The sequence below is a fragment of the Colossoma macropomum genome, unplaced genomic scaffold (genome assembly GCF_904425465.1).
Source record: "Colossoma macropomum unplaced genomic scaffold, Colossoma_macropomum, whole genome shotgun sequence".
Taxonomy (NCBI): domain Eukaryota; kingdom Metazoa; phylum Chordata; class Actinopteri; order Characiformes; family Serrasalmidae; genus Colossoma; species Colossoma macropomum.
This window is the reverse complement of record NW_023494791.1, coordinates 18,875,376-18,901,027: the sequence shown is the minus strand read 5'-3', so window position 1 is coordinate 18,901,027 and position 25,652 is coordinate 18,875,376. Positions and strand designations below refer to the sequence as shown.

Below are 25,652 nucleotides of genomic sequence, written 5' to 3'. Positions count from 1 at the left end.
CCTTCACACCCTTTGCAAAATGCACATAAGTAAACAGTCACAGCTGGAGACAGTTTAAAAGAGTTTTGTACTTTCCTGAGTATTTTCAAATGATAAGACTTTTACTGAAGTGTATTTGTGTGGAAAGTCTTTTACTTTGTACTCATTTTAATCATAAACATTTAGTTGCCAGTTCCTTTTTTGTGTTTAATTGCATGACATTAGTGAGTATCTGTACTGCTTCATGACTGGTCAAATCTCTCACTTTTGAGGTTTATCACTTTCAATTAAGAGTTTAGCAAAAAGAGCCTAACAAATTTCAATTTCTATGATGATAGATGCTTGATACATTAAAAAGTCCTGAACTTGTACGTGTCATTATTTCATCAGCTTTTTGTTGTTTTTTCAACATACGTTTACTTGAGTATGGGTTTAGGCTTCTCTACTAATCTCTCGTTACAGATACCTTGTATCTACACTCATTGGCCAATTTTATCACTTACATCTGGTGTTGCCAACCCTCATGCATTGACCTTGAGGCTTAAGGCATTGGCCAAGGCCTCTTGGAATTGTGAAAAATCAGTCCTTGATTTAACATAAAGACAACCCAGAAAATCCCACATATAATTGGCTTTGTATAGCAAATAACTGGTTGTTGCAAATCAGCTAAACTAGCTAAATAATTTCATGAGGCCAAAATGGAGGAGCTAGGGAGCATCCCTCCAGAAAGAGACATTTCTGTGCATTTGCTGAAAAAACTGAAGCATTTCTGTCAGATGAAGTTGGCAACCCCAAGTACACTCACCATATAAGAGCACCTTAAAGATATACAATTACTGACTATAGAACATCAGCTGCTGTGCACAGTTTGTCATCCACTCGCTACCCCATCATCAGTGGAAAAACTGCTGACCAGATATTGTTTCAATGACCATTCACCATTCTCAGCTCAGAATGGTAGTAACATGATAGTGGGTATTGCTTCAAAATGCACACATATCATAGATACATGTATATCAGTTAAAATACTCAGTGTGTGTGGATGCAAGGTAGATGTACTTAATGTACTGGCAATTTATTGCATATTATTCACTCATCTTTTATTTTTCTCATATTTGAGAACATAAATCAGAACTTTTCTTGGACAGCAATGGCCTGTGCATGCAAAACAGCTTCACTAACAGTAAAAAAGACATAGAAATGAGCGTTCACTGACCAGAGATAAAGGCCACCTAACAAGTATCTCAAAAACTACAGACATCACACATAATCCTGACAATGTAAGCTAAGTTCAGAAATTACAACTATCAGCATAACTCTAATTGCACCAAGACTACCAGTATTGTGAAACAAATATACCGGTTTTCCCTATTCTACTTTAATGTAAGGGAAACAACAGGATGGAGAGGAATACACTGCCAGTTGTAAACTGAATCTTGAGAACATTTTGATCTAATTTGTTTTAATTCATAGCTCCGGTTGTTTTGTTTGTTTGTAAAGCATCTGTTCCCGGGCTGGACACATGCTCTAGCATCACAACAATGTTAAGAGTAAAGACGGCAAACCACAGAGAGTGACCTGAGCAGAGACCGCTCCATAAATTTAGAAAACAAAATACAGCATGACGAAGGTAATGATGCATCTGGTCAGAGTGCTGGCCTGCGTCTTCAAAGCTTTAATTACACTGTGACTCTCCTGGCAGATGTTGGAAGAATAGTGGGAAGACAGAGCAAAGTATTTAGCAGGTGAAACACTATCCTCCATGTTATGTTATACCTCACAAGGGTGGGAACACAGGCAACTGCAGTTCTGCTCAGGTTTTATTTTAATATGATAATGGAATAAAGGGATGACTCTATGTGAAGGGTATGTAAGGGTCCAGTTTTAAGTATTTTTCAGAACGCTTCACGAATTGTGATGTCGTTTCATAAATGCAGGCACTACTGAACCTGTAAACCACAGTTAAATAAGCCTACCCCATTTCACACATTATTCACCTGTATTCACCTGTACTTCTCCTTAACCACAAAGACGACTGAGAGTGTAACGTGAGTATAAGTTAAAAGTAAGACCATGTTTTGCTTGGCCAAGTTCACTGGACTTAAATAGAATCAAGGACTTCCTTTTGAGAGCAGGTGACCCCTGTTTCCTACAGGATGATGCCCTTCCCGAGCTGCATTAGCTTGTGGTCAAGTATCAGGTATCACTGAGGCTAATCACACAACTAGGAATAGGCCTCAGCTCACTCAAGCATCTCAGAGGACTTAGTGGTAATTTTATAGCAATAGTGCCATCTAAAGGTCAGAGGAAAAACTTGCAGAACTTACAAGAACTTTTATAAAGACAAGAAAATCTTTATCTAAGTACATAAGTCATCAGACAACCTAGAGCTATTTATACTGCAGATGGCTTTAAATGCCTCATAACTGCACTGCAAATACTATTCATACATTTTTAAAACTATATTTATTTATAGTTAACCATTTTTCCCAATTTATAAGTAAGAAGGTATATTTTAGTCCATATTAAGTCTTTACTGTATATTGAAATTCAGTTAAGCTTTCTTACAGGTTTTCATTCATGTGTCATTTTACATTTTAATTTATATGCTAATATATATAAACTTATGCTCCTACAGTTTTGTAAATAAACAAAAAACAATGTTTGTCATTATAAGGGGAAATAAAAGGAATAAGAGCAAACAGAAAAAAGGGCACAACACATTTGTGCATTTTTAATCTCTCTTAATTTTCTGGCCCATTCAACCAACTTCATTTGCTATGCAAAAAAAAGCAAAGCAGTTTGATCTGTCTGTCAAAGTCCTCTCTTTAAAGGCAATGCGGTTCGAATTATAATAGGGTTGAATCAGAGGGTAAAGAGGTGGGGCCAGCCTGAGCCCACCATGCTCCCCAACCTCTCCACCTTCTCTGCTGTGGGAGAAGGCAAGGACCTGTCAGTCATCTGCTGGCACTGGACCTGAAGAATACATGCCTTTCATACAGACCTCCAGCATTTCTCCTCATGGAATCCCACCAGCACTTAGTGAAAGGCACCCTTTACCCAGAGGAGGGAAAAAAAAAAGCAAATTTGAAGAAACTCGAGCCTACTTTGCAAATCAGTCAGTAGATACCTGATTGTCACTCCAAGAGTCAGGGACTAATCCTATTGTTTTTTCTATAGGATTACTTGCGCCAGGTCCCACTCCCCCTTTGGCACTGCGCGGGAGAATAGACAGATTAAGGGGATTAGCTTGTATCCTCCTAACTTGTCAAGCCGGGATGTAAGAATCCATTGACTTCTCTGTTCTGAATGAGAGCAGTGCCTAAAAAAGGAAGAAATGAAAGGCACTGAACAAGAAAAATTCCTGAAAGAACAATGTGATTTGTTTGCTTTTGTTTCTTTTAACTCGGATGAAAGGTTCAAAGGGCCTCACCTAAGGAGCAGGAGTCCAGAGATGGAAGGAAAGATACATCTTGGGAATCAAAGTGGGTGTGAGCCCATCTGTCAAAATAACATATTCTATAAAGCAAACATGTACACTTACACGGAGATTACCCTCATCTACCTCAATAAGAGACATTCTCAGTCCAATACTTATAACACATCATAAGAAACTGTGATTGAACACACTAAACCTTCATATTAATGTTAATTGATCATGCTACTGAATTATTTGTTTTTGTTCAATTTTTTGCCACATGTGCTACATATTTCATCAGAATGCCATGCTTTCATCAAAAATGCTTTTAAAGGGGAATTCTGGACTAAAACTAGCAATTAACATGCTAACTAGCATTTAACTTATTTGTCATGTAATGTAATATTCTTTAGTGCAGCACTGCATCCTTTAGCCTTATCAGTTTCACAGAATCCACAATTTTGTATCTTTTGTGTTTCTCTCCATCTGTGTTCTCTTAATATCCAGCATATATTACACAAAAATTACTCTAACAGAATCCTCCCATCAATGATAAAGAAATCCTGACTGGGGGCACAGACACTCATGCAGAGGCTAATAAATATAGACATATTATTCAGCCTCCTAGCAGTAGCAGTTAGCTATCTGGCTTTCTTCTGTATTAGCCAGCTAGCGGGAAAAAAAAATCAAACAGCCTGCCCTCATGTATCCACCCCAAACTGCTAGTAGTTTTTCAAAAGTTCCTCCCACCTTCAAGATACATCATCAGAAGTGGGTTTTCCTGATCTTTAAAACTGAAAATCTCACTCTAGAAATTTATGTGGCAGTAGTGTAGAACAGGAATACAACAGATGTAGCAATGGTAATTTATTTTTAATTTGAAGTGTCCCTTTAAATGATAATTCAAACGAATGCAGTCATAGGTATAGTTTAAAGTAAATATTTACATTTGAAGTGTAATGATTTTTATACATTGTTATGATTTTTCCATAAGTTTATCCATGTATCCCCAAAAACTTGCTTAAAAAAATAAATAAAATAAAAAATAACAAACATTGCCCACCATATGGCACTCACGTGATATTACATGTTATTATGACAAACTGTTTTCAAACACATCACATTAACATGAATGAATGCGCATTTATTAAAAGAACATTTGCTGACTTTCAGGATTCCTTGTAGTGGAAATGTATTTGTTCTCTGTGAGTAAGTAATGTCAAAATGTATTCCCTGAAAATAACAAGGAGAGAAACATACATTTTTCCTGCATTTAACCTACATTAATGCATCGGCAAGTAGTAGCTTCACTCAGTGACGAGAGGAAAATGCTGACATTGCAGACCTCGAGTTAAGAATAAACGTTATTCAATTATTACTCGTTCTTGAAAAGAGCGCAAACAGGACCCAAATATCCGCTCCATTATAGGGCCATTTAAATATAATAAATGGCGTCTCGTTTAAAACGTATTTCCTGTCCCTTTAACTCATCATCACCTGACTTCTTTGCAATCAAATGTAAAGAGCTTGCTTATAAAGTCACACCCTGTACAGTCCTACCAGCGCTGACAGCACTGCAGCTGTTTGCAGAGTGACAGCCCGAGCAGCCTGTGCTGAAACGCTCCTACAGCGACATCAGGGAAGTTTCTCCTTGAATCGTCCAATAGCAAAGTATGAAGAAGGCGGGGCTTGGAAGTGTAGCTACTTTCCCTAGAGTTGTGTAGCTAGCTGGCTAATTAGTTGAAAAATAGACAGAAATAAAAAACAAAGCTGGCTTGCTTGTTAGCTAAATGTCATACCGCGCCGCAGATGTGTCGACAGCTACGACAAAGAGTGGGATGCGGGAGACCGACTATACAGCGCTGAAAATGGGCTTGTTCTTCATGAACGCCGTTGTCGGTCCCGTCAGCTCGGCGTCAGCGGAGACACTGATCACGGAGGTAAAAGCAGAGCGAAGCAGCTCGCTGTTATACCTTCACTTGGTTCGAGCTGGCTAAGCTAGCTAGTCTTCCTACTCTTTTTACAGTGTTGTCATTGGTCAACAAGCTACTCCATCGTCCGAAAATGTCAACAGTAACACAGGCGACTTAAACACAGACTAGAAATGGATCATAGCGGTAACGTTAACTTTGCCAGTTTGTGAATTGATAGACTTGGCTATCACTAAGCTAAGTTAGCTGTGTGGGTAAAAACTTTGTTTGGAGCTGCAGAGAGACAGATAGCTGTCTAGCTAGCTAGCTAGCTTAGCTAGCAACAAAACAGCTTTCTGCGGAAGTCTCTGAATACCAGTATCACTAGTAAATTAGATAAACAAGGTTAATATGTTCGACAGTTCATTGGCGACGGATTTTAAACACTGTAATATTTCTTTGTAGTTCAGTGACATTTCATTGGCAGCTGGTAACTTTATTTTTAACGGTGTTTTTGGTTGGTGAGTGAGTTTCTTTGTGTGAGCTGAGTTGACGCATGATCAGTCCAAATCTGTTTAAATACTACCGGTACGTTGCCTTCTATACGAACGTTTTCATTGACACTTAGAGGAAAGATTTCTTTATGTTCATGGAAAATAAGTTTTTTCTAAAGAAAATTAAAAAGATGTCACTATCAAAATGAAGGCCTAGCCATTATTAAACTGCCTGTATGGGTCAGTGATGAACAGTGTGAAAGACATTATTTGTCCATTTATTGTATTTTTGTTCAGGAAAATGTGTGGGGAGACAGTGTTATCAGGGTTTCACTTATTGGTGGGCTTGCTATGGCCTAACCAACATTCACACACAAAACTGAAGAACTTCAGGAGAATCTCCATTAAACAATTCTAGATATAATCATCTAAAGTATTAATGTGTTTGATTGTTATTTAACATGGCAAAAAATCTAGACAAATGCTAGGTTAGGTTACTCCAGTCTGAGCTTTTATCATATTATTCTGTAAATTTACAGTAAGCCACAGAATTTAAAATGCAATTTTCTAGTGTTTCACCTGCACTCCAACCTGTATTTCACAACTAAAATCCAAATTTGTAACTGCACTTACACTATATAGACAAAAGTATTGGGACACACCTCCTAATTATTGAGTTCATCCTCACCCATTGTTAACAGGTGGATAAAATTAAGCACGTAGCCTTGCAATCTCAGTAGACAAACACTGGCAGTAGAATAGGTCGCACTGATGAGCTCAGTGACATTAAACGTGGGACTTTCAAAGGATGCTACCTCTGCCATAAGTCAGTTTGTGATATTTCTGTCCCGCTAGATCTGCCCCTGTCAACTGTAAGTGCTATTACTGTGAAATGGAAGCACCTAGGAGCAACAACAGCCACAAAGTGGTAGACCACGCAAACTCACAGAGTGGGCCGGCAAGTGCTGAAGTGCACAGTGCCTAGGCTCTGTTGAATCACTCACTAACGAGTTCCAAATTGTCTCTAGAAGCAACATCAGCAAAAGCACAGTCTGATGGACAGGTTTGGTTTTGGCGAATGCCAGGAGAACATTACCTGCCTGACTGCATTTTGCAAAGTGTAAAGTTTGGTGGAGGAGGATAATGCTATGGGGTTGCTTTTCAGGGGCTGCCCTAGGCCCCTTCGTTCCAGTGAAGGTAATCTTAATGCTTCAGCAGACCAAGACATTGGACAATTATACTATTATACTTCCAACTTTGTGGGAACAGTTTGGGGAAGGCCCTTTTCCAGTCTACCATGACTGTGCCCCAGTGCAGAAAGCAAGGTCCATTAAGGGATGGCTGAGTGAGTTTGGTGTGGAAGAACTTGACTGGTCCGCACAGAGCCCTGACCTCAACCCCACTGAACACCTTTGGGATTAACTAGAACAGAGTTTGCGAGCCAGACTCTCTCGTCTAACATCAGTGTCTGACCTCGCAAATGCCCTTCTGGATGAACGGGCAAAAATTCCTACAGACACACTTCAAAATCTTATAGAAAGCTTTCCAGAAGAGGGGAAGTTGTTATAGCTGCAAAGGGGGGCACGAACAATATTAATGCCTATGGGTTTAGAATGGGATGTCATAAAAGCTCAAGTGGGTGTATTGTGTAGGTGTCCTAATACGTTTGTCCATATAGTATATCTAGGTAAGCAGGGTTCACATGAAAAATGTGATCCAGTCAATAGCAGTGATTTTTAAGAGTTTATGAACCAGTGAAAGGGGATCCTTCCCAAAGTAATTTAATATTTGTTTAGTTTCTCCAGTCCAGATTTGAAAGTGATTTGTCCAACACTGACAATTGTGATATGTACATATGGCCTTGCATGTGTACCTGTGGGAATGAAAATAAAGTTGCACACATCCAGATTAGTACACGTTCAGTCAGGAACTTGGCAGAAACGGTCTTTTATATGTAATGTTTGTCAACTCCTGCCCCAAAGATTAAAGTGAATCTTTGACTTTACTGCAGTCTTTTGCCTTTGTGCAGTAAATTGCATTGTAGCTGGAACAGTGTAAACCCCAGATTGATTTACTAATCTTCAGTTAATTTCTTCAGAATTTCCAGACCTTCCATGTAGTTTTTACAGTAGTTTACCACACCTTGCTGCTGAGCTTATACTTTTAAATAATCTAACGGGGGCTGATATTTAGTATTTCCTGTTCTAATTTTTTTTCTAATTGCCACATTTCAGGTTTACATTTTAATTAACCATTACTTTACCTCCCTGCTCGTGATGCTTCTGTTTTAAAGCCCTGGCTCTAATGTTTATAAGGTCTGAAGACCTTAATCGTTTGGGTCAGGTATATTAGTGTAGTGTTTCACTTTCTAGTTAAAGGAGGACCGATCTTAAACATCATGGCTGTGTTTAAATTTCTCTCCAAGTTAGAGCTGTTTTCGTATGAACTTTCTTCAGTTTTCCACACATTTCTGCTTTTAAGGCAAATGAAGAAGAGCATTTCAGTAACTATAGTAGTGATTCTGGGTAATGAAATGGTCAGTGACTCAGATAATTAAGTTTGTAATCATAAGTAATGAATAACTAATGGACCCATGTTTCTCAATCACTAGAGCTTTAGTTCTGCTAAAGGAATGTCTTACAAACATGACCTGTTTTGGTTGAAATGTTTTATTCAGTTTTCGTCTCATAAAACAAATTTTGTCATGTTCTGTTATTACAACCCTATTTTATATCCTGTCATTCTTTCAATATCACTAAAATATCATTAAAACTGAAAAGTGAGATCATAAAATAAATGTCCATTTTATGGTATACCAGTATAAAGACAATATCACCCAGCACTACCGTGAGAGATTATGACTTAGATTTTAAGTTGAAGTACCAGTGTTAGCGTTATAATTTAGCCTGTTGCTTCGTCTGTGCATTCGTTTCTGGGTTTTCTCAGACCATTGTACACAAACATTATGTTTACTGCCTTAAAAAGGTAACTTTACAGGAACAGGAAGAACGTTCTTAACTTCTAATGGAAGTGAATGGATGGATAATTGTGGACCATTTCTGTTGGTTCGTTCGTCATGAAATTTTGACACATCATAAAGGGCAACTAGCCTTTTTTAAGTTATGTCAAAAATGAAAAATGACAAAAATGGACATACAAGGTTTGGTGTGTTTTGATTAGGCCTAAATTCGAAAAAGCCTTTACTGCTGTTAGTGTAAGGTTCTGTGTGTGTGAGTGTGAGTGTGTGTGTGTGTTTAAGTGTCTGAGTGAGTGACAGGGAGAGACAGCTTGCCTGTGTCATCCTGTTTACTTGCATTCCCTGGCATGGCTAGCTGTGTCCTAAATGTTGTGAGCGGGGGCTGTGCTGGTGTTTAAAATGAGACTAGCCTTCAGACTGGGCAGTTCATGTCGCACTGTATCATGTCCGAGTGCAGAATTGTTTGGACTTGATCTTCCTCTTGTCTCTTCCTTCGCTCTCCAGTCCTGCGTGTGTAACATTACTCTCTCTGAGCTGAGATAGCAGTGAATTCTTCTTTCCAGTATACACTATGTCTCTCCTTTTGGGCGTTCGGCAGGTAATCCAGAACAAAAAACAGCAGCACGTGTCAACATTATTTTAATTGACAAATGATGATTATACTTGTTGCTCTGTTGGCTGTGTTTGATGAGAAGTTTCACTGAGCTTCACATTAACTGCATCCCCTACTCTATGGACAGATGTGGTTGTTGTTGTTGATGTTGATGTTGTTGTTGTTGTTGTTTTGTTTTTTGTTTGTTATTTTAGCAGCATGTTTTTGTTTGTTTTTTTTTTTAACAGCATAACCATGTTTTTAATGAAGGGTTAGGGTTAGGTTAGGTGGTTGTTGTTCCATGAGTTGCCTATGTTGCTTATCCTTTCACTTTGTATAAACTGTCCCAGTTTCAAAGCCACTTAGTAATTGTACCTTTTACGTAATTACGTCATTACATTTTAATGTGCAGTTTCTAACGTGTTAGCAGTGTTTCAAGGACAGTACAATATGTACCTGTTTAGGGTAGTGCTGTTATAACAATACACAATTATTTGCAAACATACAGTCCAACATAGTGCATTTGATAGTTGAGTCATGAGCAAAGTAGGCATCACACCTTGTATTTTGTTTTGCAGAGTAAGCTGCTGTGCATCGGGGTGAACAACCAGAGCTACATCTGTGAATCAGGCCACTGCTGTGGAGAATCTCAGTGCTGTAGCTACTACTATGAGCTGTGGTGTAAGTAACCTCACCTTTCCTTTTCATGTTTGAGAGCCAGGTCAGGACATGGTACGGATATTGTTTATTTTGATGTAAGTAATGTTTGAACAAGGAGTGACCCAGCCAAGTATGTTTGCCTCTGGATTCCTCAGTACTGTAGGAATGTTCAACAGCAGGTCTAATAAAAGCAGATATTTGCATGTATCTTGTGTATCATTTACTTAGAAATGGCACTGATTATAGCTGTATACACTTTGACTACCTTAAGTAAATAATTAGTTTCTGCACCGCTAATTATTGACAATCCAAGTCTTTGTGTTTGATATGAATCTGTTTTTGTGGCTTATTTCTTGACCAAAGGGTTAGCACTATTATTCGCAAATTATTTCATATATATATATATATATATTTGGCTTTTTGGATATTTGTTCATTGGGTAGGTATTTGGATTTTAATCTTGGGATTTGGACCCTTTTGTTTATTTATTTATTTATTTATTTTTTGTTGTTGTTTTTTTGGCTAAATGTAGGCTATCAATAAGGGCAGACAACAAAATACTGTAATGTTCAGGGTTCTTGAAAGAGACTTGGATGACTCAAGATTACGGTCCATAATGCAGCTTTATTTTTCATTTGCACCACAAATGTTGAGATGAAACACAGCCTCTCCAGTTCTAACAGCTAAAAAAACAGCCCTCTTCTTTACTCCGGAAACCCATCACTTCACCATTTTCAGGCTCTTCAGCATAAAAGTCCATGTACAAATGAACCTAATACAGCTCAACATGAACATTTCTTCTCTTTCTGAACTACTTATAATGCAGCATGGTAACACCACAGTATATTTTGTCAGTACATTCTTTTATACTTTTTGACACTGGTAAAATGTGGAAGTGTATATCATCTCAGCTTGGCCTCCTGACGTTCCGCTCATTTACAGCAGTGAATTTCTTTCTGCCGTGGTATTAGACACCATGTATTTCCCAGGTTGGCTACAAACAGTGCCCTGCCGTTCTGGACCCTTAATAGACCCACGACGTATGCCCTTCATACCTCGAGTTACATCACCTCTGTGAACTGTGCAATTACCCCCTAGCCTGCCGCTGAGAGAGGCTAGGGCCTGGTAGACGCGGTATGAGCACTGCAGCGCTCTGCGAGGAAAGCGACTAGCCCGGAGATTCAGATATTACAGCAGATGAAGCTGTGGACTTTCTCATGATTGCGTATTTGCTATAAAAAAACTTGTTTAAGTTCAAAGTGCATGGAAATCTGTTATGTAATGCACATTGTTTCTGTAATGTTAAAAGCATTGATCCTTGTTCGTGCCCACTCAGGATTTATTCATGGTGCTGCTATGTGTATTTTGCATATTAATTAATTATCATATTTACTGTGCTGTTATGGTGAAACTGCCTTTGCTTAATCCTAGACCATATTAGTGACTTTAGAATGTTTCTACTGATTTTGGGAGTAACTTATAGTACTGGAGAAACCCTGTATACTGGGTGTGTAGTGATGAGGCTGATCTGTAAAAGGATGGTACTTGCTTTTGTGTGGATGGCTCACTCAGTCATATTTGTAGTCCGGCACTGTTCACACCCACTGTCAATGGTATTGTCTTATCAGGTTACTTTCGTTCTGTGGTGTGCCATCTATTTTAATAGCTGATGACTAGTCTCATTTCTGCAGTAATTATGGCATATCATCTGCTGAGTCAAGGACTGCACAATGTTTTTTTCCTCATTGCAGCTAATACAGCCGGTCCAGACAGACTTGCCTCACATGTAACCCGATCAGGGCAGCTCCTGTAAACAGATGCCTTCAGCCTCTCTATTTGGAAAAGTCGAGCCCATTTGCCAGAAATGGCTTGTGCTTTATTTGGGACAATATTTCACACACTTGGATCTCATGATGACATGGCAGCCTGCAGCGTTTTCTTCTCCCCCCTTCCGGCTAGCAAGTGTTCCGTCCGAAAGTTCAGGACATTCTTCACTTGTGATTCGATGCCGGAAGTGTATCACCATATGAAAATATTTAACTGACTTTTAAACCTTCTAAGAATAGTATTGACATTTTGCAGAAGTAAAGACGGCTGGTTCTTATTAGTCAGTCTTTGAGGAATTGACCTCAATTGTTGGAAGAAATGTCACAAGATAGAGTACTGTTCATTCATGCACATGACCAATGTAAATTTGTAAATCTGTTCTAATTTTTTTTTCCATTATGCTATCCAGTGCTGTTATTTGATGTTATTGATACAGAACACGTTATGAGGTGTACGTATTTATGCTTTGTAGGGTTCTGGCTGGTCTGGACTGTCATCATCATCCTAAGCTGCTGTTGTGTTTGTCACCATCGTCGCACCAAGCATCGACTGCAACAACAGCAACGTCAGCATGAAATCAACCTCATTGCCTACAGAGAGGTCCACAATTACACCTCACTTCCCTTCTACTTCAGTGAGTGGCCTGCTTTGACTTTATACAATGGCATCTACCTGCTTTTTTCTCAGACATCTCCTTTCTTACTATGTAGACTTGTATTTAGGATTCTCTGTGCTTATATGCTTTAAACATCTAAGCTTTGACATCTAAGCTTTATGTTTGAAGAGAGAGCAGAATCATAAGATCAGTCTCATGACTACTCAAGCTTAGCATCACCACCTACACTTAGGGGGGACTAGCATAGTGCTAACTTGTCTCTGCCACCTGGCCTTCATTTATTACTACCATGTTAAGTTCATTTTTAGTTGAAATATGCATTTAAGCAGGATTGTGTTTGTTACATTTACATGATTCATTCATGGCCTTTGAGAACATACACATTTTAAAACTTCTCTCTCCCTCTCTCCTTGCTTCATTGTCTTACTTTCAAGGGTTCCTGCCTAGCTACCTCTTACCTGCATATGAGGAGGTGGAGAACAGACCCTCAACACCCCCTCCTCCATATAGTGCCTCTCAGCCTGGTCAGGGCAGTGATGCTTTGAGCCCTGAACAGCCGGATGAGCTTTGCCCATCGCTGCAGTCCACCTCTACAAACCCTGCATCAGAGAGCCACTCCAGCGGGGACTGTATAGAAGAAACTCATTGCCCTGATGCGCATTGTCCAGCAGGAGATGCCCACAAACCCTACCTAAGCTTTGAAGAAGATAGTCAACAGCAGCAGGTAGCATCAGCCACTTCTCCTGAGATGTCCAAGCAAGGCAGCTGTGGCAAAGATCCCTCAAAGCCTGCGGAGCAGGGACTGGACAGTTGTCCTGACAACAAGGACAGGACTCCTGGGCGGCATAGACGCTTTACAGGTGACTCAGGAATTGAGGTGTGTGTGTGCAACCGTGGACCAGGCGAAGATGAGGAGGAAGAGGAGGAGATGAAGGAGCTTGAGGGACTTCTGGACAGAGAGGGGTTAAGGGAGCAGGACTTCTGTGATAGCTGCAACCCCCGTAGCAATGGCCCTCAACAGCCAGGGGATGAGGAGCAGGGCTTTGCTGCCCCCGAGAGGGGCCCTGAGCACAGAGAGCCTCCCTTACAGCGACCCCCCATCTGCCTCCATTTGCACACCATCAATGAACAGGAGGGTCCTCACCATGGCAACAATACAGATCCCCAAAGCTAAGCACCACCACCTATAGCAGTGACTATTTTAAGGACTGCTGTCTCCCTTTACTTTCTCACCATACTGTTGCTTTGGCCGTTTGTGTTGGAAGTGTGAATGTTATGTAGTGTTTGGAGATAAACGTCAAAATCCAACAGAGACATTTTTAGGCATATAGGCCGTGGTCAAAGCTGCGGAGAGAAAATGATTCACTTGCTAGGCCTAAAAACAATTGCTTACAATTTTGAATGAGGTGCCTGTAGTAGTGAAATATTGATTAATTATTTAAATATTATTTCTTCATGAACCCAGTGAGGGTTATAGTTAGTTAAGGACAAAATATCCAGTGGCAGCCAGTTAATCTTCCAATTAGAGCACTCATAAAATATTTAACATTGGCAGCAATGTATTACATGCTTGTTAAGTAGCTGAACTGACTCCTAGATGTCATCTAGCAAGAGGTTGCACTAACACCTTACAATTTTATATTTATTTCTTTTTTGGCCTCAGTATAGTGCCCCAGTACATGAGTCCACCACTCTTGCTAGTATACTGCTTTGTGGAGATTTTGATGTTCTTTTATTTTGTTAAATAAATAGACAGGTAGATCTACTTTTTTCTCCACATATTTAAAGACATATAAATTTCTTGAAAGCTAAATAGTAAGAAGTCTAACTGGAATATTTTTCAGTTATTTCAGCAAATGTCGACCTGTTTCAAACATGGTCTGCATGTTTAAAACATTAAACATAAATGTAATCAGATACACACAAATTTTCTTTGAGCTTTTCACCCTGTGATGTAAATGTAGCCTTCAGTTTCTTTCTTGGCTACTCCTCTCAAAGGGACTAGATTATGCACTTCATAAATGCAAGAAAATAGGGTGAGGGCCACCTTGTCACATCACATATGTCCCCAATATCAGAGCAGTCTACCAAACAATAGAAATCGGGCTACTGTGTAGCCTTTCTGAACAGCGCCCTTTTGCATTTCACCTCCCTTTTTAATTGGGAATGAAATCTATCAGATATTATACATACTGTATTGGTGCAAAGGTAGACTGTTGTGCTATGCTTAGCTCAAAGATGAGGTAAATCTCCTTTCGTTCAGGATTTATTTAATTGTGCTCTTTATTTGGCAGGCTTTTCAGTTTTCTTTTTTGTGTGTATGCATTTGTATGTGTTTTGCATCACATGGACTCCGCTTTCTAAAAAAAGGATTATATTTGATATGTCTGTAAACTCATATTGCGTACAGTAAAGTAAAAGTGGAGTTTGGAGTTAATTAAGCAGGTGCTTCAAGTGAGGACTGCAAATGTTGTATATTGGTGTTTTCTGGTAATGACACAGCTTGCCTAATTAGGTGCCTTTGTTGATTTTCATATCTCCCTCTTTCATATGCCTTAATGGAATAATTTCATAATGGGATTCCATTGTAAATAAGAATTTAAGGCCAGTATGGGTGATGGATGCTCCTTCTACAGAATTCTGATTCAGATTGTGTGAGGTGCTAATGGCTGTAATCTTTTTGTCACAAAGAACTTCTCAGCTTCATGTAATTTCTTATGTTTTTTTTCCATATCCCATTTTCTAACACTGTATGGAAACAAAATAAGCTTGTAAAGTTTTATGGTACCTGTTTGCTAATGTTATTACAGATTTTGTCTGGTTAATAAGTCAGGTATGTATTCAGTTTGATAATGATAAACATGCTTTTTACAGAGACAGAGTGCTATAAAGAGCATTTTGTGCACAAAAAAGGTTGCAAACAATAATTCTGTTGCAATTAGAACTTTTTCATGACGAGAGAGAATTCTTTATGGTTCCAAATGGTTTGATTCATGTTCTCTTCCACAGTGTTCTCAGTGCATATGCTTTTGTGTGCTGTTTTCTTTTTAAATATGGTAATGTGGATCAGCCAGTTTCCGTTCTACTGTGGCAATACAGACTGCTCAGAGCTGCTCCACTGCATTCCTACACTGTGGTGCGTATGTGTGTCTGTTAGTGAGAGGGATAGATAGAAAGAGAGATAGATAAAGTGATTTGGAGTTGCTTGTTCGTTGGGGTCATGTGTTTATTTGACCTTTGGTGTGAATTATCAGTAAGGCTTCCAGCAATACAGGACGTTTAGATAGTCCTCAGTTCAAAGGGCACAGATAGACCATCAGCCCCAGAGATAATGCCAGGCTAGGGTATCTGTGTAAATGGAGGATTCTCTTAAACAAACAGCAGCCACCAGATACTGTAGAATCCTGCTTGGGCAGTGTTTGCTGGAAACACTGGTCCTGCAAACAAATTAAAACTTAGATCTGCCGCTCATTAGGACGTTTAAAATATTTTGTATGTACAGCAACTTCATGCTTGCAGAAGCATTTGGTGTTGAGTTATAAGTGCATTTGTCTGCTTTAGATAGTTCCTGAAGCTGTACAATCTGCTTCAAGTATCTTGAAGTTTGAAGGAATTGTGCTCTCAAGTTTCTTCTGTATTTCTAGTGCCAGGTGCTTTCCCTCCTATTTTGATGTCTTGAGACCAAAAAATATATATTGGTTTAAAAGAGAAATCAGAATCATCTTAAAATATGAATGAGATTAATTTGTTTTGTTTTGTTTTGTTTTTGTTATTTTTGCCTGAATAAGGTGTCATTGCACTGTTTTAAATTTGATGCAGTGAGTTTATGTGCTTGAAGGTGACGAAAGGCTTTAGGAGCCAGTTGCTTATCATGTTTAGCTCTAATGTGAGGCTTGGTACTATATCTTAGTTTTGTATCTGTAGTTGCATTTGTTTTTTTTTTTAAAGAAAACTGCGGTTTCTGCTATGGGTAACATTTTGTATAAAGCCTCAGCCAAATGAACGAGTATCAAAGAATGTACATCATGAATAAAATAACTTTTAAGTAACAGCCAAGTATTCTGCATTGCGTGAAGTGTATTTACTGATGGGTGCGTTCTGTGATTTTAGAAAAATGCCGGACAGTGACGGTGGTGAGAATCCAACAGAAAACTGAATGAAAGTGTTGAAGGTGTTTTGCTCCCCTTTAAATTCATACACAGTGCTCTAGATGTAAGAAGCATCAGTCACTATGGCCCCATTTCTTGTAGCTGGCTCGCAGAGTTGGCTAACTCTGGAAAACGCTGTTTGATAACTATATCCTTTGTGTTTTATAGTCCATCAACCATACAGTTTAATCTTTTATACTCCACTACTACAAGTGCATTTATAAGTTCAAAAGTTTAAGTACAGTCAATAAAATTGGCTAAATATGAGGGACAGGGCCCAGAGCCCTGGAGGAAAAGATGAACTTAAACCTTAATTTTTAAAAAGTTTTTATTAAGCTTTTGTTTATGGATATGGAATCAACAGCTCATATACCATCATGACGTAAGAAAGTTCTGAGCTATTGAGGCACCTTAAAATCAACGGTTATTTTATTATTCACCATGAAGGCAATGTAAACAACAAGGCTTTAAAAATGTCTGTGTGCTTTTATGACTTCTTAGTTATACTTTAACCAGCAAGACCAGATTTATCTTTTTATTACAGAAACAAAGAAGCATATTTCTTTGCCTCATAGTTCATACACACTTCACCAAAACTATGCCCAGCTTATTAGAGAAGATTAATTATAAAACGTGGCATATTTTTGTAGCAAAACGGTCAGAAAAAGACACAAAAAGCTGACTTTAAAGCTAGACTGAATTAACCTCATTGTTTTAATGAAGTTGTGGGGTCTTTTCCCAACCAGGCCTGAGTTTGGCATCGACCTTATATTTCTGGGGCTGAAGGACAACCCCAAACTTGCCCTGCAGATCTGGTAGAGGCTGACCAGCAGGCACCCCCAGAGTGAACCTCTGCAGAATCCATGACAGGAAGAGGAAGAGCTCCATCTTGGCCAAGGCCTCGCCGAGACAAACGCGCACACCAGCTCCAAAGGGCAGGTAACTGGCCGATGGGTATAACAGACTGTTCCCTTCCTTGTCCAGGAAACGCTCTGCTCAAGAAAAATTACAAAAGACTGTATTACACATTATGTTACCATTACTAAGCAACAACAGGAGCATCGCCATTAATATTGATGTTTTACACAACACAGTGGCTTTGTATTTATTAGCAAAAATGTAGGATTTATGTAGTTATTTAATTAGTACCTGGAACAAACAGTTCAGGGTTTTTCCATTCTTTTTCATCATGATGCAAGGACCACAGGTTAACAATGACTCGTGTCCCTTTCTGCACAGTGTACTCTCCTATACTGCAATACAGCAGATAAAACAGAGGCATGTTTTGGTTTACAAAGGTTCACTGCAGAACATTGGGCCTCATTCACCAACCATTCTTAAGAAGAAATGTCTTCTTAAAACCCACTTTTGTAATTTTCACAAAGATTCTGACATTCACCAATGTTTTCCTATTAGGGGTTTGTTCTAGAACAGAATCTACATACACTCTAGAGCACAAAAGTGTGAACAATTCTGCAGTTTAAGAGCATGTCATGAATCTGACATGGACTTTTTCTTATAGGACCTTTCTCAATGACAAATATAAGAAAAAAATTGTTGGTGAATGAGGCTGTTTTGAAGGCCCCATATGCTACATGTTTTCTTGCATTTCAGGTTTCTGAGAGGTTTTTCCACTTACAAGATTAGCATGATTTTATGTACCAAAAACAGTCATCATTCATTTTACATGACCATTTTCAAACATCTCTTTATCCCCTAGAATTATACAGGCTGTTTTTGTTACTGTGCCTTTAAGAATAATATATACAAACAAGCTCTGTTCTGATTGGCTGCTCTGTATTTCACTTCATTCAAAAAGTTTTAGAACTTAAATATAAATGGGTGGGGTTAAACTGCTATAGGCTGAATAGGTGGATCTATGTAAATAAGTTGGTTCTGCCTTTAATGTAAGTACATAGTGGTGTGGAATTACCTGCAGTCTGAGAGAGCAACATGAGGGATGAGGAGTGGAGAGACAGGCCGAATTCGGAGCACCTCTCTGACTGTGGCCTCAAGGTAGGGCAGATTTCCTCTGTCACTAAGCAGTGGGTGCCTGTCTCTTCCAATCTTACTGTCCAACTCTTCTTGAATCTTTTTCTGAACCTAGAATTCAGACAAAGAGAAAGCATGACTGGCTGTTCTTGACCTACATTTTCCCCTCTCTTCTGCACTGACTTGGTGGTGGCCCTAGTGGTACATACTGGTTGTGATAGGGTCATCCACGTTCTTTTTTGTTGTCTAGAACAGTACTGTGCATTTAATCTTTATTAACCTAAATTCGTGAAAGTACAAGCAAAAAATGATGGTGGGATCACTGTTATGGTCAAAAAGTGTAATTTACTGGACCTGTGGATGATGTATAAGGTAAACTATGGACCACTTCAGAACGGTGGTTGTGGTCTCCACTCCAGCTCCGAAAATATCCCCCACAGTCATCAGCAGATGGTCATCAGTGAGACCAACATCCTGAGTGCTGGTGTTATTCTCTGACCTGCGTTTGGTGTGCAGCAGAGCATCCAACAGGTCCCGCTGGACGTTATCACTGTAATCTGCCTGCAGAGGGAGACACATTTCAAACAAGCTAAAGTGAATAATCAAATAAGGCAATAAGTGTATTAAAGACATATAAATGAAATGAAGAGTAATCTTCTTATTGTCTCTCACCTTGTGCTCCTCATATTTCTTTTGAAGCAGCTTGTCTCTAATGGAAACACATTGTTTTAGAATTCTGAGGTCTTCATTTGGAAACATCTGCAGAGAAAGCAGGTGGTAGATTCTATAATTGTATTATATTATCTTAATTGTATATGTAATATGGATGTGAACTGCACCAGTGCTTGGTGATATTGATATAATCTATTATTATTATTATTATTATTATTATTAATGATAATAATAATAATAATAATAATATAAAAATATAACAAGAAGTGGTGAAGCTACATTTAGCATGAAAGCTCCTAAACTATGAACCTCCCTCCCACAAGACACACAACAAGCATCTTCAGTTTGCAGCTTAAAAAATAGCCTAAAACATGAGTTTTTACTTTAGCTTTTTATGGTATCATTTGCCTTTTTGTAATAAATATTTATTTTTAATTAGGTTATTTTAGATGTGATGTACAATAAACAGGTTTTTATTTCTCTAATAAAGGTGGTATTAATCATATATAATATATATAATCATATACCACTGATTATATCATATTATTATTATTATTATTCAATAAAATATGTACCAGATATTTTCAAACACAAAAAGGTTGGTTTATTGTATTTGTTGTAGATACTTTACTACTGTGTAAATAGTTTCTGCATCTTAAGTGTTTTTTGTCTGAATTGAACAAAAATAATCAAATATTATTGTGGTGAAATTTGTGCACTTAATTGAGGTCTGTGATTTACACCCCTAATATTTAATCTATGGTCTTCACCTGCAGCCATGGGAAAATGTCCACCAAACTGTCCTTGGCAACCGTATCCACAATGCCCTGGCTGTACTGGAGCATAGCTTCGAACTCAGGATCTCCACGCTTGTATGAGGAGCTGAAGCACAGGGCACACACCACGTTTGTGACTGCGCGGGTCAACTCAGGGGCCATGTCCACTGCAGTGTTCTGCAATTCAGTCAGAACCTCACACATAGAGCTCGCCTCTCTGCAAACTGCAAGGAAGAAATGAGTGGAGAACACAAAGAGTAGAGTGGAGAGAGATGATGATTGTGTGATTTCATAATTTTACTAACTTCTCAAGAACATAAATATGTTTTTTTGCGAATACAATGTGGCGGCACAAGAACTGTTAAGGGCCCAGTTTCCCAAATGCTTCATCTTATCACATAGAGAGAGTGTTCAGTCTGAATTATAAAAATAATATTTGCATTAAGATGCTTTCATGTGAGATGCTTCATACTCACTTATTTTCTCGATAGACACAGCTCCCTCTCCAAACATGCACAGGGCTCCATGCACAATTTTCCGATGGAACCTCCATGTGGCACTGTAGTCAGCAAATGCTATGTCTTTCCCATCTCGTGTTAAGATGTCTGTAGTAACCTTAAAGGAGTGAAACTTCTTTTAAGAATTATTTTAAACATTAGATAATGTACTGGAGCTCTGCAGTAGCTTTGTATGGTAATGGCCACTGACCCTCTGCTGTGGTCAGCAGTAGAACTGAGCATTTTTGTTACACTCTTAAATATAAAGGTTCCTAAATGGTTCTTAGCTTAAGGAAATACTTGTAACTTGTATAGAAGCTTTAAATTTAAAAGGTTCTTCACACTAAAACATCTCATTTCCAAAACTTTAATACTGATTTACTGAAAGGTTCTTTAAGGAGCCAAAAACTGTTCTTCTATTCCTTTGCCACAAATAACCTTTTTAGGCACTTTCATTTTTATAAGTGTATAAAACCCAGACTAATAAAGTCTACTTACAGTCCGTGGTCTCCCTGCAAATATTTTCCCTTTCCTAAGCAGGACCTCTTTTGCATGGTGATAATTGTTGACGATGATAACTTTATGGGAGCCCATCATAAGCGAATATATATCCCCGTATTTCTTCTGCAGCTGCTGAAAGAAAATGTGTGGAGGGCTGTCACTCTTTAGGCTCAGAAGGCTCCCGATAACAGGGAGAGAAGGGAGGCTTGGAGGGCTTCTATCGTCTGCCAGAAACACCTGCATTTTCCTCTTCAGGTAAAGAACCACAATGATTACTGCAGCAAATACACAGGAACAAAAAAGCCATGCCATCCTGAAATGTCTGGAAGCTATTCAGTATCTCAGCCAGGTCTGTATCTAGCAGTATAGTGCCTGGTACTGCACATGCTCTGAGACATCTGAAGAGGGATTTTTATATGACTTCTTCAATGCCACCTCCTTGACCTTAAAATAGTTTCAGCTCAGCAATCTTTAACAGTCAATGTCAATTTGAAACCAAAAGAATGCATGTGCCAGCAGTTGCACAGCCACTTACAAACACTGCAATGGACTGAATGTTTCATAACGTAATTTTTCAATGACAAAACATTCAGTCTGTTCCAGATGCTTGTGAATTTTCTGTTTCATATGTTTTTAGAGACAGAAGACTAATAATGTTATTGAAGTTTAGGGAGCAACTTATGTTGCTTTATAACAAAATAAATAGTAGTTTTTGAATAGTTACAGGCCAGTATCGAAGCTTGATCCAGAATTTATGGAATCTAATCAATGATTTCATTGCAGATAAACTTATTTTAAATATACGTAATTGTGGTTATATCATCCCTTGTAGTTAATAATGTTGCTTACAATTCTGTGTCACTTAAAACTGTGAACACAGTCGTTTATTATTCTTGTTTCTGGATCCTGTTCATATATGATTTATTCTTTTCTTTATTTAACCTACATTTGTGGATGCAGCAACAAACTGTTCTCACAGACTGTGGTTTTCAGAAGTGTTCCTGAGCCCATAAAGTGATTTCCTCTATAGAATCATGCCTGTTTTTAATGCAGTGCCACCTGAAGGCCCAAAGATCGCAGCAAGCAAATACTGGTTTTTGGCCTTGTCCCTTGCATACAGAGATTTCACCAGATTCTCTGAATCTTTTAATGTTATTATGTACTGTAGATGATGAATGGTGAACATCTTGGAGGACGTCTTTACTTCTGAAAGACTCAGCCTCTCTGGGATGATTTTTGTTCATGTTACTGACCTGTTGCCAATTAACCACCAGGTGTTTCTTAGCATTACAGAATTACACAACTTTACCAGCCTTTGGTTGCCCCTGTCCAAACTTTTTTAGAATGGGTTGCTGACATAAAATTCAAAATGGGCATATATTTTTCAAAAAACAATAAACTTTCTCAGTTTCAACATTTTAAATGTGGTCTTTGTACTATTTTCAATAAAATATAGGGTTTAAATGATTTGCACATCATTGTATTTTGTTTTTATTTACATTTTGCACAGCGTCCCAACTTTTTTGGAAATGGGGTTGAACTAACATACTTTTGGTCACAACTTTCTGAGGAGTTACATTTCAACGTTGTGACAATGTTGTGGGCACCAAAACAGTAGCTGTTGGTAGATTTGGGCCATATCCTTTACTTCTACTCACTTTACATTGTGTGGGCCAGGCCTGGGCTGAAGGCCCAGCCGTATACCAGGCCAGAACAAACCAAGAATGTGGTCCACAAGTGGACAAACAAATTTTGCTAACTGGGCTGTTAATCTAAACTGATCCTCGTCCTAACGAATCGTCAGAACAAACTTTCATATTAGGTATTATTTGTATCAGGGAGCAAAGATTTACTTTAATGTCTGTTTCTCGTCTCATTTTTTTCCAAAATAAATTTAAGAACAAACACACACACACACGTATATACACATACATACACACACACACACACACACACACACACACACACACACGCACACACACACATATACACACACACACACACACACATTGAGAAACGGCCCCTGTTTGGCCGCTCGTGTTATTTGTCCCTCGGGTCGCTCCGTAGCGTAGCCATGGCTTCCTCAGAAGCGCAGCCCCGCTTTGGTCAGTCTGTTAAAGGTCTGCTGTCTGATAAAGTGGGCTGTTGCAGCGGAGATGTAATCGCCCTTACTCGACAGGTTTTAAAAGGTTCTCGTAGCCAAGAGGTAAATGTTAAAATTCCAACAGCAGCAAAACGCGACGTTTTCTTTATTACTCATGCTAGCTAGCTAGCTTAGCTGACTAGCTTCCTCTATTTGTTTGTTGAAGTCTTTGCATTACGAAGAGAAAGCTTTTTGACAAGCTACTAAAGCACTGTAATACTTATGAACTGGTATATAGATTACATTTGACGTTACGTTAAACTACAAATTAAGAACATTAGCTAGTTAAGTTAGCTAACCTAGTTAGCTAACCAGGGGGCAGTTTTCTTGATCTGCAGTTTGACACTGTAATGTCGGTTGTGATTTTCAGCTGCTCGGCCAGGCGGCCAGAAATATGGTCATTCAGGAGGACGCTATTCTGCACTCTGAAGATGTAAGGACTTTTTTTATACTTACTTTTTATTCCTTTGGTAAACCCAGTATGTCATTTGCACAGAAATACCAAATGTGAACACTTTGTCAGATGTGGAATATTAATTTGCATTATAGAGTCTGAGGAAGATGTCCATAATAACTACTCATTTGCAGTATCAGTGAGTATATCTACAGTACTTCTCATTTATATTTCGCTGTTGTTGGAAGAAAACCTTGTATCTCTATTTTTGTAGTTTTTTAGGTTTTGACATATTTTGAAATTGCCTGTTGCCCTTTATGTTGTGTGTGCATTTCATGATGAATGGACCAACAGAAATGACCCAAAATGACTTGGAAAAAAGTCTGGTTCCATTGACTTACATTAAAAGTAAAGTAGTTTTTTTCCTTCTCCTGTAAAGTTACAATTTTGGAGATACAAGGTTTTGTTCCAACAACAGCGATTTAATTTTGTTGATAAAATAACTGCTGACATTCTATGTACAGTGCAGTGGAAGTCTCTACGTGCATTAATATTGTCTTATATGTTCTTTCATTAAGGCAAGAAGCCATCCAAAAGAAGTAAGTCAAAACAGGCACACTGCTCAGTTATTCTGACTGCTTTATGTAATTTAAAGCCACAGCAACCAATGACCATATCTGTCCTTCCTTATTCTTTTCACAGTGTGGAACACTCCAAAAACCTTCAGGACCAGCTAAGACATTTGCTTAAATAACCAGGCTATGATGTTGATCTCCTCTAGGAGATTTGGTTTGTTTCTTTTATCACTTTTCATTAAGTGGCCAGATATTGTGCAGAGCATTCACAGTTGCTCTCTTAAGGGAGGGATCAGGTGAGCCCCTAGATAGGCCTCATGTTATTGAGACATAGTCTCATCCAATGTTATTTGATTGTGTTCAGTTATTATGTTTATGATTTTAAATATAATTTTACACTGTTGCCAGTTAAATTGGAGCATGCCACTTTTATCAAGGACTGGATGAAGGACTAGTGTCAGTGTTCAATTACCCTGCCTTAAAGAAAAAAGTGTGCATGAACAATCTACTGCATATTTACTTCAATTTATTTGCCTTTTTTACTTTGAGGAATAAATAAATTGGTCTTTTGTATACAAATTGTAGGATTCAGCCACATACTCTTTACAGAGGGGAAATTGGGATGTGTGATATATCAGAATCTCAGCAAGGTCAAGCAGATGTCTGTCCTAGACTGTAGCCTCGATCATCACTCCCAGGAAGCTTTGGATTCCACAATGTTCTCACTTATCTTGCAAGCTATTTGTGCTCAGGGTTTTAGACACAAACAACCAGTAAGACCTGCAAACAGAGGAATTCATTGTGTCCTCATGTTTATCCCACATTTTTATGTAGGAAAAAAATTATGAAGGAGTATGACGGTCCCAGGTGGTACAAAGGTGTTACTACAGCTGTATGTCTAGAAGTATATTTATTCTGTTTTTGTACAATGTCCACAAATTTGACAAATTATGTTAGGGAGAAAAAGTTGCAGAAATTCAAGAAGTACTATAGCAAAAATAGTTGGTCAGTGACTGCTGTTACGATGTGACTTTGAACAGTTTGTGAACATGGAAGAGGTCTAGTCTTGGACAAAATTATAATGTCATTGGTGATTCACAATTGAAAAACCTTTTTTAACTAACTTGAGTAATCTTGGTTCAGTACGGCCAACACTTAATGTTTGTGTTATATAAGAGTAAGAAAGATTATGATGTTATAAAATGTTTAGTTTCACAATTGTTAAATCCATGGTTTGGAATTTGCTGCTCGAGAGAATGTTTGCCCTGCCTCTGAACATCTTTATCAGTACTCAAGGACAGTGTGCGCTGTTCCAGGAAAGCAGAGGAAAGATATTTGAAACTTTGTCAGCCATTGCGATTACTTGTTTTTTGTTTTTTTTTTGTAAGCAAGTGTCTGATATTTGTGGCATGCATTTCTGTAGAAATGTATTTGTTTGAATTAAATTTGTACATAAATGATTCCTTTGTGCATAACATTTG

General features: G+C 38.5%; 3 protein-coding genes and 1 long non-coding RNA gene across 5 annotated transcripts; 2 read left to right on the top strand and 2 right to left on the bottom strand.

Annotated features, from left to right (window-relative positions):
• Nucleotides 1–1,463: 1,463 nt before the first annotated feature.
• On the bottom strand, nucleotides 1,464–5,426 carry LOC118810476. The gene is made up of 3 exons (XR_005007424.1): nucleotides 5,197–5,426; nucleotides 3,413–3,480; nucleotides 1,464–3,301 (listed from the first exon to the last, which is right to left on the bottom strand). It is a non-coding gene; the product is annotated as an uncharacterized LOC118810476 (long non-coding RNA).
• wbp1la (WW domain binding protein 1-like a) lies at nucleotides 4,932–16,532 on the top strand. 2 transcript variants are annotated; one of them, XM_036574270.1, is made up of 4 exons: nucleotides 4,932–5,337; nucleotides 9,949–10,051; nucleotides 12,330–12,491; nucleotides 12,908–16,532. In XM_036574270.1, exons 1-4 carry the CDS (start codon nucleotides 5,188–5,190, stop codon nucleotides 13,645–13,647), a joined length of 1,155 nt encoding a protein of 384 aa, XP_036430163.1. In that variant the 5' UTR covers nucleotides 4,932–5,187; the 3' UTR covers nucleotides 13,648–16,532. The 2 variants fall into 2 exon arrangements, with proteins under 2 accessions (XP_036430163.1, XP_036430164.1); XM_036574271.1 differs by lacking the exon at nucleotides 4,932–5,337 and adding an exon at nucleotides 9,272–9,376.
• Nucleotides 16,533–17,335: 803 nt separating this feature from the next.
• LOC118810050 (steroid 17-alpha-hydroxylase/17,20 lyase) lies at nucleotides 17,336–21,386 on the bottom strand. The gene is made up of 8 exons (XM_036573566.1): nucleotides 21,057–21,386; nucleotides 20,538–20,676; nucleotides 20,056–20,285; nucleotides 19,286–19,372; nucleotides 18,968–19,174; nucleotides 18,555–18,724; nucleotides 17,771–17,874; nucleotides 17,336–17,613 (listed from the first exon to the last, which is right to left on the bottom strand). The coding sequence occupies exons 1-8, from the start codon at nucleotides 21,369–21,371 to the stop codon at nucleotides 17,336–17,338; spliced, it is 1,530 nt and encodes a 509-aa protein (XP_036429459.1). The 5' UTR covers nucleotides 21,372–21,386.
• A 1,706-nt stretch (nucleotides 21,387–23,092) lies between these two features.
• Nucleotides 23,093–25,632, top strand: borcs7 (BLOC-1 related complex subunit 7). The gene is made up of 5 exons (XM_036574269.1): nucleotides 23,093–23,265; nucleotides 23,573–23,635; nucleotides 23,752–23,795; nucleotides 24,175–24,195; nucleotides 24,299–25,632. Exons 1-5 carry the CDS (start codon nucleotides 23,134–23,136, stop codon nucleotides 24,348–24,350), a joined length of 312 nt encoding a protein of 103 aa, XP_036430162.1. The 5' UTR covers nucleotides 23,093–23,133; the 3' UTR covers nucleotides 24,351–25,632.
• The last annotated feature ends 20 nt before the right edge of the window (nucleotides 25,633–25,652 follow it).